Raw genomic sequence first — 15800 nt, forward strand, 5'->3', positions numbered from 1 at the left:
TATGGTCACTACAATAATAACTGGTCTTGAATTTTTTCAGTACTAAGTTTAACCAGCTCTGATGAATACCCGACTGGACATAGATCTGACGACACTATCCCCATGTATGCTAACATAATTGAAACAGATTAACTCTACTTCATCTGCCCTATGTGCCTTGCATGTCCAATGTAGTTGATGTTTTTTCAGAGGGTGAAATATTGGGCAACTTCCGAAACTATCTTCAGGAGATACATCTCAGGATGTGTGGAGGGGACTGTTAGGCTACTTTAACATTACAAAAGTGGTTGTTTATTGACAGGAACTTTCAGTCTCAATGGGAATATTGTGCTAGTTTACAGCATAGGGGCATACTGTCCAATGGGGAAAGAAGCGGGGAGGGATAGGAGTGTCAATACCAGACTGGACCAACCCGTTAGAAAACAGTGTATAATCTTTGGAAATTCAAATAGTATTGAACTCAATACAGCACATTTATATAGCGATTGTAAGATCTACTTGTGGCTGGTTCGGGTACCACGCTAACAACACAAAGATTCAGATACAGCACAAACTGTATACAAAACAAACTTTACACCAAATCTAACCTCTATCTTTAAAAATAAGATGTTCGCACTCTTACACATTTCGTCTATCCTTCACATTCCTCACACTCCGACATACTTATTTGATATCTTTAGGGGACCGCATGGTCGGGCGGGAGAACACGTGATTGCTTACTCCATGAGTCCCGAGTTCGGATCCCCGGGCAGACGAGGCTCGTTAGCAGTTGACAGCAACCCATCTAGGAAAAAACAACTCCAAATCAAGCAACTGCTGTAGTTTGTTCTATAATGGACAAATGCCGAAAGAAATCCAGAAAGAAAAGCAGGCTAACAAAGAAAAAGAGCTGATAACAAATACAGGGTTTCTTTCAGACATTTTTATCCGAGGGGAAGGGGGGTAGGCTACTCTTGACTTTTTCGGGACGGAGGAGGGGTACACGGCTTATATTTTCTTTATAAATTATATATTTTTTCCACTTTATATGTAGAATGGGTGGACTTCTTGCAGCGGGAAGAGGGGGCGTGTTTCCTTGGGTAGATGCTTAAAAGAAAGACTGTTCTCCTGTCCCCACCAGATTTGGTGGGTTGCAGGGAACAGTAATTAATTATTTTTTAAAAATATATATTTATATTTTAATAAATACTTCTCTAGCCACACCCACCCCATTTTGTTTTGTTTCTGGAAGAATTTAACTCCACTTTTAAGAACGATCAGTAATGATTATCGATAATATTCTCTACCGGATGTTGTTTTGTCATTTGTTTATTTTTTTGTGTGGTTATCAGTTTGTTATTCTCTACTGCCACTAGATCTAGATCTAGAATTTTTCTACACTAGGTCCTAGGTTTGATAAGAAAATTTTCTGAAGGTTCTATATTGTAAATAGTAAAAATGGCTAGCACTCGCGTAGATTCGAATAAGTCGGGCCGAACTCTTGTTCATTTTATATGCCAAAATTGCAACTCGCCATTGAAAATAGACTCAAGCTTTAGCGAAATGTCCAGAGATTTATTCAAAGAATTAGCAGGTAGGTAGATGTCAGATGACTCTAGATCTAGACTAGACTCTAGGACACTCTAGTTCTAGGTAGGTAGTCTAGATACTAGATAGAACACACACACACAAATTGTGTCTACACATTTCTTTTCTAGATTCTAGTAGCTAATCATAATCTCTATCCTTTCGGAATTGGATATTTGGACGGACCCTGGTCCTTAATAAGATATTAATATTATTATTATAATAATAATATTAAAATATAATAATAATATTAATATTTAATATATAATTATAATGGTAATCTATCGTTTTGGGTATGTAAAATCGCCCGCGACTAGTAATGTGAAAAACAGGTGACTCCTTACATTTTAATAATTATTTCACATTTTGAGGAGGATTTATGTTTTGAAAAATTCAAAAATGTTTCCTTGTTTCATTTACGTACCTGTTTTTAAACAATTGAATTAAAACTTTTCAGTAATAAATGAACACCAGCAATGTTTCCAACAGATGCAACCTTGCTAATTTACTATAGCAGCCATCTTGTTAAAGTTTTATTTTTATAGACTTATAGCGCGAGATTCAGGCGGAAGTCACTCTATTTAACAAATGGCTGCTGTTTTATATAGCAAATCTTGCTTGCAGACACTGCTTTTTAAGTTAATTTCTGGCCTATATTTATATATTTAGCCATTGATTTAGGTTTATTATTCATTTATCTATAATATTTGACACAAACATATGACAATATACTTCTATTACAGCCTTGACAATGAGGTAACGTTTTCGTACATTAATAGCTGCGGGCGATTTTACGTACCCAAAACGATAGATTACCATTATAATATATAGGCCCTACTCTTATATAGGCCTATATATTTTCGAAGTGTCTACTCGGAAGAAGATTTTTCTCCCCAACGTCTCCACTTAGTCGGCAAAAGATAGCTCTGTGCATGCGCAGTGACCTATGGCTAGGGTTAGGGCTAGAATTAGGGTTAGGGGTAGGATTAGGGATAGGGTTAGGGATAGGATTAGGGCTAGGGTTAGGGATAGGATTAAGGATAGGATTAGGGTTGGTGTTAGGGTTCTGCGGTTGTAAACACACGCATGCGCAGTACCATCGAAAACATCGCCGCTAAGGCAAGTCTCAGTTTCTCTACAGTGCGCATGCGTATCGCATGCGTATCTTATTCCGGCTAGAATCGGCCATATATTTTATATATTATAGCCATGGCCTCTATTCGGACCCCACATTTGGTCTGTAGTTACATGCTCGTATGTATAACCTGTATTAAAATTATAGGCCTACCTTTTGCCTTTTATGTTTATTTGTTTTTCTTGTGGAAAAATACCGACAGTCTAGGGTCAATGTGAGTTCACATTTGTTTAGATATGAATAGTGTAGGCTAGACCATTGACATTTGAGATTGTCAATGATGTCACTTCTATTTGTGTCCCCCCCCCCCCCCCCCTACCCAACGTATTTGGAGTCATTGTGAGTTCATCTTATATATTGCTTCTTTTATAGCATACTACTACACATGCGTCATATTAGTTTTCAAGAAAACAGGCCCGGGAGCTGTAGACTCTAGCCTATAAATATAGTCAGCTATTTATACAATTATATTTTTTTAAATACAAACATTTAACAGAAGAAAAAAATAAAATACAAAAAACCCTCACATTTTTACTTGCGCGCTCAACATTCATACCATAGGCCATAAGACTCCGGTTCGACGTGACATTTGTCAGAAAAGACAGCGGGTATTTTAAAGCAAGATCTCAAGATATATGGAATACAAGAAAACAAATTACAATAACAAAAAAGATATATTCTGTATCTTATTTATTATTTAACTAAATGTTAACAAATTTTAATATTGGCTGGTCCGAATAGATGCAGCCCTTATGCCTTTGACTTTGAGTGCTGACAATTGACATTAGCAAATCATATTTGTAACACATCTATTTGATTTTTGTAGTTATCATTATTACTATATTAGTATTATTAGTAATATTTCTATTAATATTGTCATTGTTACTAATAAGATTTGGATGATTGAGTCTAATAAGAGACTCGTCCAAAAATAGTTGTGTTAGGTTGCTAGGTCTATCAATGACTAATTTCAATTAGTTTACACCATAACACTAAACTCTAAACCTGAGATTAAAATACTACTAATAACCTAACCTAACACACCTAGTTTGAGAAGAGTCTATTGATTGTTGGACATCTGTAATAGATTAGTTATTAGTATGTTATACCAATAAACTTTTTCTTATTGGTATTTTTAATTAGACCCTAATTAGCATAGATTTATAATATTACACTTACTTAATTGAATCTATAGGTCTAGTAAAAAACCTTGGCTAAAAGGATTTTTGTAAAATACTAAAAATAGAATGATGTTCATCTATGTCATTTATACATTTTAGGTACTTTATGTTGCATCATATTATATATTTATTATATAGGCCTAATTCACATAATTATAATAATTATATATAAGCTGATCTAAATTTCAGGTCCTATGGGAGCAACTTCAGATTTTGAAGAAAGTATTCATATAGTTCGCCAAGAGGTAAATCTATACTTAGGAAGACATTGGGAAGTGATAAAAACTGTCTTTTTGATGTGTTTTTAAAGGATTCTGATGTGTTGTTTTTATTACAGTCTTTTAATTTGTGTGTTCTTACATTACATCACGGTTGTCTTAATCTGATGTGTCTGCTTGGTGTTACACTGTAGTGTAGTAGTGTTACAAGATTGGGGAGGGGTGGTGGTTGGGAAGCAGTGTGTTTAAACTGTTGTATTTTCCCCTATGAGAAAATTCAGTAATTAAATAATCTCCACCTACCACAACATAATTAATAAATCGTCTGTTTACAGTTTTAAAATGCACTTTAGCCTTGAACTTTTTCTCATGTTTTAATCTAGGAAATACTGTATGAGGAAGAAGATGGCTTCATCAGCACATTTGTACCACGAGGCGGGTAAGTTTAATTTTTTTTCCCAAGCTGTTGTTTACACAAAAATGTGTGCACATTTTTCAGTGATTTTTTGTAGGAATAGTGAACATATTGATATTTGCATTATCAATATCAAGATTGATTGTTGCTTAAAATTGACTTTACATTGTCATACGTTTACTAGCAACTGTTGTTTTATTAACCTACCCTAGTTTTGAAGAATCCTATGACCTTACAATGTCATAAGTTAATTAGCAACTGTTGTTTTATTAATCTACCCTAGGTTTGAATAATCTAATGACTCTACATTGTCATAAGTTAATTAGCAATTGTTGTTTTATTAATCTACCCTAGGTTTGAATAATCCAATGACTTTACATTGGCACAAGTTAATTAGAAAATGTTGTTTTATTAATCCACCCTAGGTTTGAAGAACCCAATGACTTTACATTGTCATAAGTTAATTATCAACTGTTGTTTTATTAACCTACCCTAGGTTTGAAGAATCTAATGACTTTACCTTGGTTGGTAACCTTGGACCCGGCAGTATGGACACATTAAGTATACGAGCTAAAGTAAGTTTACATTTTTAAAATGTATATTAAATTTAAACTGATTTCACTAAACCATCTTTATCATTGTTTTTATTTTTTGTGATATCTATTTCAGGTAACAGGTCATCTATTTGACCTTATGTCTGGTGTTTCAGATATAGATCATCCCTTGTGTGAGGTAACTAATTATGGTTGATTTTACGTTAGATCATAGTATCAATAAGCCAAAACCAAAATGGATACTGGATTTAAATATCAGTGACCATGAAATATATTTTCCCCTCTATTTAGTTTGAATGTACCCATAGTTTTTGGCATCATTATAAAGGGCTAAAACTCTGATTTTAAAAAAGTCAAAAATAAGAATGACTGATCTTTTTGGAATAGAAAAACCAGCCAAAGGCTTTACATAAATGATGGTTTGAGTGTAAGATTATAAGCAACCCATCAATCTTGTCACATCGTCATCTTCTAGCAAACCCTAAACATCAAGAAAGCAATACCATTTGACATAAGCAATACACAAAAACAGACACCATTGGCCAGTATGCCAATCCCGAATATGAAGATTGTTGATCCAAATAACAACGGAAAACTCATTAATTCTCTAATATTGTTCTTTAATCCTCATTCTCTGTGCCTGATTAAGTTGAATCAAAGTGTTTAATGAAATATGTTTTTGATACACAGGAATGCACAGACCACTTGTTAGACAACCTGGATCACCAGTTGAAGATAGTGGAGGATGAGAGTAAAGAATACAGGTAAACACCACAAGTTATGTTTCTAATCTAACAGATATCAGTTCTCATTTCTAAGAAAGGATAAAAAATGATTTAACATTTTTTTAGGGAATTTCTGGAAAAATTGGAATTTACTGATGAATTTGACAAAGAGTTGGAACTAGATGAAGAACTAAAGCAGGTTACTTAATTAATCTATATTACTGCAATGTAATTTTTTATTTTTGTGAGTAATATAAACTTGAGTGTCAAAATCACTTCTACTGCTGATTAAGAATGAAATGTTTTTTGATAAGCTATTTAAATTTTTGTTTAATTTTTTGTGTGTTAGCTTATTCAAGAAGAGAAAAAACTGAGGCAGGAGTTAGAACAGGCTGAAAATGAGAGGTACAAAGTGTCAGAGGCTATGATCATTGAGAAAGAGAAAGCCAAAAAATTAGATGATGAAGAGGAAATGTAAGCACTGATCACTTAATAGAAAGTAAAATTACAGACACATTTTCACCTTATTAAATATTTCCTAGAGAAATTAAACAATAAAATTTTGGTAATATAAAGATTTAATTTCTGATAAAATTTTCTTCAACAACATATTTTCTTGTTGCAGTTACTGGCAAGAGTATAATGACCAGTGTCGCATTGCTATAGAACTTGAAGATGAACAGAGAAGGTAAAAGAAAGTTTTAGTTTTTACAATGGAGTCCAAAAGTGTGTACTGACTGCATTTGTAATCTAATAGACACAAATTTCAGTTTTTTAACTTTTTCTCTCATGAAATAATCCTTTCTTTTAGAAGTTTGAGAATCACATCATTTACTTGCTGCACACATAAATTGAAATTTGGAATGTATCAGAGTAGACTATTATTTTTTCCAGTGCCCTCACATTTTTTAGGGAGTCTTTTATTTGGATAATTTCAAATAACTAGTTCTCACATTGCTGTTTGTAATATTGTGTTGTCCAGGTTTTCATTTAAAAAAACAAACCTTGACCTTTGTCCCTGTGGTACTTAAAGTTACTGAGGTTCTTTTAGGACTTTAGGCCACAACAATTATGTGATACAATTGATTTTTTAATTCATTTTTTATTAGTTATAAACTATCTTTTCTTCTCCTAAAGTGTGGACAACCAACTTAAATATGCTCAAGCACAACTAGACAGGCTAAAGAAAACCAATGTGTTCAATGCCACATTTCATATATGGTGAGAACTTAAACCTTGGACTTAATAATTGCAAATTTTTAGAATTTATTACAGATATGCTTATTATTTAACTCTTCTTCACTGTTTTTTTCTGCTGATTTTGAGATTGATGAAAAAGTTATAAAACGCATCTTTGATTTACCTTTTTTTATTAACCCCCTTCTTACAGGCATGATGGAGAGTTTGGAACTATCAATGATTTTAGGCTTGGACGATTACCTGGGACATCAGTAAGTTGTGAATCATTTGATGAGTTTTAGCATTGTATCTAGATTAAATACAGATGAGATTAAAATAACATAATGATATGTCAATTTCAACATTCCTTACATTTTAAATTGTTTGTTCCTACTCTCAGATTGAATGGACTGAAATCAACACATGTCAATTTCAACATTCCTTACATTTTAAATTGTTTGTTCCTACTCTCAGATTGAATGGACTGAAATCAACATATGTCAATTTCAACATTCCTTACATTTTAAATTGTTTGTTCCTACTCTCAGATTGAATGGACTGAAATCAACATATGTCAATTTCAACATTCCTTACATTTTAAATTGTTTGTTCCTACTCTCAGATTGAATGGACTGAAATCAACACATGTCAATTTCAACATTCCTTACATTTTTAAATTGTTTGTTCCTACTCACAGATTGAATGGACTGAAATCAACATATGTCAATTTCAACATTCCTTACATTTTAAATTGTTTGTTCCTACTCTCAGATTGAATGGACTGAAATCAACACATGTCAATTTCAACATTCCTTACATTTTTAAATTGTTTGTTCCTACTCTCAGATTGAATGGACTGAAATCAACATATGTCAATTTCAACATTCCTTACATTTTAAATTGTTTGTTCCTACTCTCAGATTGAATGGACTGAAATCAACATATGTCAATTTCAACATTCCTTACATTTTTAAATCGTTTGTTCCTACTCTCAGATTGAATGGACTGAAATCAACACATGTCAATTTCAACATTCCTTACATTTTTAAATTGTTTGTTCCTACTCTCAGATTGAATGGACTGAAATCAACATATGTCAATTTCAACATTCCTTACATTTTAAATTGTTTGTTCCTACTCTCAGATTGAATGGACTGAAATCAACACATGTCAATTTCAACATTCCTTACATTTTTAAATTGTTCGTTCCTACATTCAGATTGAATGGACTGAAATCAACACAGCCTGGGGTCAAGTTGTCCTGTTGTTGGTGTCCCTGGCTAACAAAATTGGTCTCACTTTTAAAAAGTAACATGCAAAAAACTCTTCCTTCGTTTAGATTATTTTTTAACTAAAACTTTGTGGAAAGAAATGCCAGTATAAAAACTCCCCCTGAACTTAATGTTAATATAAAACTAAGCTAGTATACTAAAATAAAGTTGCTCATATTATTTCTTTTAAAAAGTTATTGTAATATATTCCAGATACCGACCTGTACCATATGGAAACCATTCATATATTGAAGTGCTTGATGAAAAGAAAGAACTTCCTTTGTATGGATCTGGTGGCATTCGTTTCCTGTGGGACACTAAGTAAGAATCATATACAATCATAACCAGCCTCTTGATGTTTTCACTAACTGCTTTAAAAATACTTATGAACTGTCTATGCTTTCAGATTTGATTTAGCAATGGTTGCATTTTTGGAATGCTTACAGCAAGTGAGTAAATCTTAAAAAAAAATTTCTTTTTGTCAAATATTTAATTATTTTGCCTATTATTTTGTACTCATTAATAATATTTTTATGTGTCTTTAGTATAAATGTTTTTTCCAGTTTTAGATTTAAAATTTTTTTTATTTCCTCTGACAGTTTCGTGACGAGGTGGAAAAAGAAGATTCAACTTTTAATCTTCCATATAAAATGAGCAAAGGAAAAATTTATGAAGGAGAAAAGGCACAGTATTCTGTCAAGTAAGATTCTGTGCATTCATTTTATCCACTAAAAAATAAGTACTACAAATCACTCAATATTTTAATTTATCATTAAATTAAACATTAGTGATCATTCATTTATCATTTGAACTCCAAAAAATCCCTAACCTTTAACCTTTCACTCACAACACCACTGATGTGTCATATATGATAATGCACTACTTTTGTTTTACTAAGCAGTGTATTGAAAATATTTTCTTTGACATTTGAGAACATATAAACATTTACTCAGTTAAAAATCTTCCAATTTGATCTATCATCTATTTTCTTTACAGTAACATGTATTTTGGCTTTAATTGCACAGATTAAGCTTTAAAACACTTATTGTAATCTGTTACAATTATTGAATCGTTGAAACAGTTATCCATCAATTTCTGTTTCTAGGATGCAATTTAATTCTGAGGAACAGTGGACAAAAGCGTTGAAATACCTGTTGACCAACCTTAAATGGGCGCTAGCCTGGCTATCTGCCAGAAAAAGTCTTGGCGATTGATTCTAGTCAATATGTAGTCGTCCAAGTTTCTTGTACATAATGTACCAGTTATCTTCAAATCATTGGCTTATGGTTAGCATCAAACACAATGATGTACATAAATGTCGCACTATTTGATCAGTTTTAATTTATCCTCTGTTAATTCACTATTCCAATCTGGGTGCTTGTAAATTGGTTATTTTGGAATGCCATTAGTATAATTTCTATTGGCTATATTTTCATTTCCATAAAACTTTTAAATACAATTTACAAACATCCAAGACAGCAAGCACATAGGTGTGATTTTCAAGCCTCCATCCCCTCTTTAAATAATAGAATTTGTTTATGTATATTGTAGTGCTTAACAGTGAAATGTTTCTTTAGATGTCTACATCCATTTGCAATCCTAAAAACTACTTAATTTAAAGAGTACCAATACAGAAAATTTGGTCACACTAGGAAAGCTCCAGAATTATTTTTGAACTGGTGGCTCTTTCTTTTTAACGGAATTCTAATTCAACTATTCGCCAGATTGTCTGCAATTGATGTATGTAAGAAAAAATGCCTCTTTCTAATTAGAATAATTTGTATGGATTGCTAATTATCTGTACTTCATAATCACAGCAGCTAAAATATCTGTATAATTTACTATGTCTTTCAAGCATTTTATTATGAATTCTGCAATTTTTTAATGTAAAAATAAATGTCTATAAATTGGTAATGTATTTGTTACGTTTTTTGCTATTCAAATCAAGAAAACCTGGCTGGCCACAAAGGCCCCCACAAAACAGATACAACTGACCAAGTCATCCTAAAGATAGTGAGCACAGCAGGGAACTGAAAACATTTTAAAACATTTTACAAAAAATACACAAAGACAAGCATCTAGTAACATTCAATATTTAATCGCATTCAATATAAGATTTAAAATCCTCAACCAACACAGCAAAAACACACAGCCATTCAACTCCATACACCTGTTGAAATTTGATTAGTAAAAATATCATACATTAAGTTCCAAGAGTAGCTACCAGACCATTCAGCATAAATCTTAATGAGTGGAATGAAACTCACTTAAAAATTTCAAAATCTCTAAAAGAAATAAATACATTGACCCTCACAGCTTTCAACATCATATTCACAATGAAATGCATCACATCCTCAAGATGTAGAATTTTTTTTATATGTATTCCAATTTTTCTTTTCCAAATTAATGGTCCATAATTAGTTGTACGTCTATGTAAAGGAAAGAAGTTCAGCCATCAACTTGTTAACTACGTGTGTATTTTCCCCAAATGTGTAGCATGAAGACGGAAGCGATGAATATGAGACTCATGACCAAAACAGGAACAGGTCCACTGAAATAAAATAAAAAGACTATTATAACATGCATGGCCTAGAGAAATTGAAAAAGACATGAATAGTTTGAAAAATCAATGTTATGGAAGGGTGTCGTAAATGTCCTATCTTCCACCGGGAGTTGAAAAAGGTGATGAAGAACAAGCATGAAACCATATAAGTATGATACAGGCCTAATATATATGTACTGCTCGGTAAAAAAAAAAAAAAAGTACGAGTCTGACTTACACTTTGATGCCAGGGGAATCCTCCGTGTAAAAACGCCACATGCCAGCACTACCTCCAGCTGCCTTGCGTGTACCACCACTACTTGAAGCTGGTGCTTTCCTTGAAAAAAAAAAATTGCATAAAAATTAAAAACCTGAATTAACTTACAAATTGGTGAAATCTTAATATAATTACTATGCTGTAAAACTCACAATCCACTTAAGCAAATTGCAATAAGCATAATGGAATGAATAGGCCGACTGATAGGACTTAACAAACCTTTGTCTAGCTGTGGTGCCGCCTGATCTTGGGGCTATTGTCTTTGATGGGCCACCACGGCCTCCCCCACCAACAGATGTCGAACTTGCTGCTGGCTGAAATTCAATATAAATAAGAACTATAACAGCGGATCATGTAAAAAATATATTTTAACACATATTACTTAAATTTTTTTTAATACAAACACTTTTCAGGAAAATAGTCATGAGAAAATAATGACACAAAACTGTCTACAGAATCTTCTGGCCTTTCTTACAAGATCCACAGCACATAAGATCTAGCTAAATAATAGTATAGTGATTCGTCGTCATTCTTACAGGCATAGATCTAGATTTATCTGTTTTCAACAGACTGATTTTTTAAATAAGGTGGGGCATCTGGATAGTTTGAAAGAAGTAGCACAATTCGAAATAAGAACAAAAGTGAGTTCAAGATTCAACCCCAAAACCCACAGACACTGTGACCTAAGAAAAAAAGTTTGTAAATAATGGATCAAAATTCAGTTAGGCCCTACACCAAAAAATGTGATATCCAACTTGTCTAGTGTCTAGTCTAGAGTAACTAGATCTAGATAATAGTTAGAATTTCAATTTACTACTAGAGCTGGTGTTAGAACAAATCTAATCTAACGATTCTAATCTCTAGTCTAAGACTGAGTAAGACTGAGAGGCTAACAGTCCAGTAACTACAGTAACACGTCATACTGACAGTTTCATATGGGTGATTGGAAAACCATATTACCATACTTTTTCTTATTTATATATCTAGATCTACGAAGGAGGTTTACAACAAATAAACTTATTCGTATGTTTAAAACAAAGAAACCTATCCATATGTTTAATTATTAATTTGCAGCGACCAACTGTCGCAAACATTCATTTAACATTTTTGTTGATCATTGCTTCTAACATCACTGCATTAATCGGGGAAAAAGCAAGTCTACATTTACTAATATCTCCATTTAATTAATTTGCTAAAAATACTGAAATATCGTTAAAAATAAGACATAAGCAAGAACTATTTTGATCTGTATTAATATGAGTAAATACGTTTAATTGTACAAAAACTCACAAGTGCCATGTCTACGTCGACTAGGTACGGTGTAAGAAACAGGAAGTGAACTTTATCTAAAAAAATTGCCACGTATCCGGCTTATTTGTATATCCGGTCCAGCGAACATTTTAATGTGGGCACTAGGCTATAAAAAAAATAGACCTAGAATAGGCCTATATAGTGAAGAGTGATAAATTATTATAATATTTAAGTTAAATTTTAAAAGAATTACATTTTTTTGTCTTTTATTAAATCCTTTATGAACACAGACTTGAACAGTAATACATATTTTAATTTCGTAGTTTAAATAATAGGAATACTGGCACCCAAATGTCTGACTCTGATGCAAGAGTACGAGTATTATTATTCAACATGCCCTAACAGAGTTTCTTCCAGGCATCTCTTCGGGGGGGGCAAAGCCCCCCCCGAAAAATTTTTACCGCCCCCCCGAACGAAATGAAATTTATATAATTTATATACAAAATATATACTTTTAACAGTGTCCGCCCCCCCGAAGAAAGTTTACCGCCCCCCCCGAAGATTTCAAGTGCCCCCCCGGAGAAAAAAGTCTGGAAGAAACACTGTACCCTAACCCAGTGGCGTAACGAGGTCGGGTGTCACCCGGTGCGGCACTTAATGGTGTCACCCCCCAGAGGCGTAGCGACCCTTCCTGGGGACAAACTTTCAAGTTTTCGATTTGCACCCCCCCCCTTAAGTTTTCGATTTGCACCCTCCCTCACACTTTCGATTTGCACCCACCCCCTCAAGTTTTTCTCTATATATTTTGCTATTTTTTGCCTTGGTGTCACCCCCTAAATGGTGTCACCCGGTGCGGTCCGCACCCCCGCCCCCCCCCCTCGCTACGCCCCTGCCCTAACCTACACTATAAAACGTTACATAATATCTTTATAGACCACATCCCCTTATAAAAAGTATTACTATTATAGTAAGATTTCCTTCAGTGTTTCTTCCAGTGTTTTTTCTGGGGGGGGGGGTGGGGGGGGGGGGGGGGGGGGGGGGGGCATTTGAAATTTCGGGGGGGGGGGGGGGCGGACACAGTTAAAAGTATATTTTTTTTATATAAATTCTATTTCGTTTGGGGGGGGGGGGGGGGGGCTTGGCCTTCTTCGAAGAGATGCCTGGAAGAAACTCTGGTTGCCTTTCGAACTTGGCAGTCTATGGAGCAAGTGAACCGCTTTTACTTTCCCTATCGTGAGTTAGGTACCCATCAGAGGCGGGGTGGATTCAAAGACTTGAACTCGAGACTTTCGGGTTAGAAGTCTTGTGCTCTGCCATTTAATCATGACATCCAATCAGCAGCGTAGCTACCGTAAAGCTAGCATCAGCAAAGAATAGGGGCCCAAGGAACCTAGGGCCCGTTTTCCTTTTTAAAAAATTAAAACTTTTACATTGGGATGTTAATATTAGTTGTGTATAAATAATTTAAAAAAAAAAAAGATGGAAATCTAGTTTCTTTTCTACTCTGCTGCAGCCGCGGTCATTTTTTCCGGTGTTGCAAGGAAAGAGAAGCAGGAATATAATGTTCGCTTTAAATTAATCGTGGTTGTTTCCCCTTATACACTGTAAATAAAGTAGCTTACAAGTTTTTGTTCTTGCCTACCAACAGTGGGAATTTAACTACGAGTTGCCTGGAAGATAGAGCCCCTTTAAAATTAAATAAGCATCTCTTAACTCTTACTGTCTGTGCTTCAGTGAGTTATAGCTTGAGCTAGTTGTAATAATTTGTGTGTTTTAATCATAAAATTTCGGCAATGTTGATTTTTTTAAAAAAAAAAGTAGATTTAATGAAGAAACAAGTAAATGAAATTAGATGAAGGATATACTTGTCAGGTAGATGTTTTTCTGTATATGTTGTCGTCTGGATATATGTAAGACACTGATTTGTCCGGGATAAGAATGAAGATGATTTTATAGTGACAGAGGTCGTTGTCAGGTGCTGGTCATGATGTGTTGACCTATATCTCTCTTTGTGTATAGGTTTGTCAGACAATATCCATACCGGAAGACAGAGGCGTCTGGGAGTTTTGCCAAATGGTGTTTGATTGCATGCCTTCTTTTGATCACATTATTGCAGTGTGGGCATTTTTTAGCTTCAGGGTGGGCTGTTTCTGTACACGTTGTACACTAGCTGGCAGTATAGTAACCAGAGTTTCTTCCAGGCATCTATTCGAGCGGGCTCTGCTTCTCCCCCACCCCTCCGAAGAAAGTCTACCGCCCCCTCCCCTAACAAAATGGAATTTATATAGAAAATATATACTTTTAACAGTGTCCGGCCCCGCCCCCCCCCCCCCTCCGAAAATTTCAAGTGCCCCCCCCCCCGGGAGAAAAAAGTCTGGAAGAAACACTTATAGAAACTGAAGAAGCAGCATCCACAGCTCTTGTTTTTTCCAGGAGTTAAGGGTTTGGAGACTTGGATAGATGCGGTGGTAGTTTCTTGTTGTAGCAGGGTTTGTTTAGTGTTTGGTGGAGTTGTTGCCGCGGCATCTGATGTTGTTTTTGGCCGATTTTGTTTTTCTTTCTTGAAGCGTGGCTGGACTGGCTTTATTCTTACTTTTCGCGAGTGTTTCTGTTTCCATGGCAGTTTGTGGTTCTGTGTCATTGGAAGCGTTTTGCTGTGGTGTGCTGGTGGTTGCTGGTGTTCCGGTGCTAACTTTGTTGGTTGCCTTCCCTGTTGTTGCTGGTGTTGTTGGTTGTGGTGTTAGGATTTCCTGCTGTGGTCACAATGTGGTGTGTCGGAGTGTGCTAACTTGAAATGGTCCGTCCTGTATTGCGTGGAAGAGCAGAGTTTCTTCCAGGCAACTCTTCGGGGGAGCGAAGCCACCCCCGAATTTTTTTTACCCCCCTCTTCCTGAACGAAATGAAATTTATATAATTTATATTGAAAATATATACTTTTAACAGTGTCCGCCCCCCCCCCCCCCCGAAGAAAGTCTACCGCCCCCCCCCCCCCCGAAAATTTCAAGCCCCCCCCCCCGAAAATTTCAAGACGTCCCCCCCCCCCCCCCCCGGAGAAAAAAAAAGTCTGGAAGAAACACCGTGGAAGAGCCGAGCTGACACGTCTGTCTTTTCCCGATGTTAGTGTTTTGTTTTTGTAGTTTATTTTGATGGTTGAAGGTTTGTCAGTGTAGATAGCAAAGCTGCGATAATCGGTGTGTGCAATTGTGCTTATGGATGGTTCTTTGTTGCTGAATATCGTAGTGCTTGTAGAAGTGTTGAGTTGTTAAGTGTGGGGGTACCCATGAGTTGTTTAGTGGGGGGGGGGGACCATCTAAGGGTCCCGTTGATTTTGTGGTTTTGGTGATAAGTGCATCGTTATTGGACCGTGTGTTTTGTTTACATTGTACATTATGGTGAAGTCGAAGGCTTGTGAGGACTGATACAGATTTACAACAGTAATACTTCTTTATTACATGTATTTTTATTCATTTAAGATGGTTTACTAAA

At 35.0% G+C, this 15800-nt stretch overlaps 2 protein-coding genes across 2 annotated transcripts; one reads left to right on the forward strand and one right to left on the reverse strand.

Annotated features, from left to right (window-relative positions):
• Positions 1-1367: 1367 nt before the first annotated feature.
• Positions 1368-10148, forward strand: LOC131932878 (beclin-1). The gene is made up of 16 exons (XM_059289784.1): positions 1368-1573; positions 4072-4127; positions 4484-4539; positions 5012-5090; positions 5185-5247; positions 5760-5833; positions 5921-5993; positions 6144-6268; positions 6420-6482; positions 6932-7015; positions 7185-7245; positions 8193-8281; positions 8458-8565; positions 8651-8693; positions 8844-8944; positions 9350-10148. Exons 1-16 carry the CDS (start codon positions 1438-1440, stop codon positions 9456-9458), a joined length of 1320 nt encoding a protein of 439 aa, XP_059145767.1. The 5' UTR covers positions 1368-1437; the 3' UTR covers positions 9459-10148.
• Positions 10149-10321: 173 nt separating this feature from the next.
• LOC131932875 (protein transport protein Sec61 subunit beta) lies at positions 10322-12425 on the reverse strand. Its single transcript, XM_059289781.1, has 4 exons — positions 12354-12425; positions 11283-11377; positions 11025-11123; positions 10322-10795 (listed from the first exon to the last, which is right to left on the reverse strand). The coding sequence occupies exons 1-4, from the start codon at positions 12360-12362 to the stop codon at positions 10708-10710; spliced, it is 291 nt and encodes a 96-aa protein (XP_059145764.1). The 5' UTR covers positions 12363-12425; the 3' UTR covers positions 10322-10707.
• Between the last annotated feature and the right edge of the window lie 3375 nt (positions 12426-15800).

The sequence above is a fragment of the Physella acuta genome, unplaced genomic scaffold, assembly GCF_028476545.2.
Source record: "Physella acuta isolate Inbredline_101_S28 unplaced genomic scaffold, ASM2847654v3 ptg002303l, whole genome shotgun sequence".
Taxonomy (NCBI): domain Eukaryota; kingdom Metazoa; phylum Mollusca; class Gastropoda; family Physidae; genus Physella; species Physella acuta.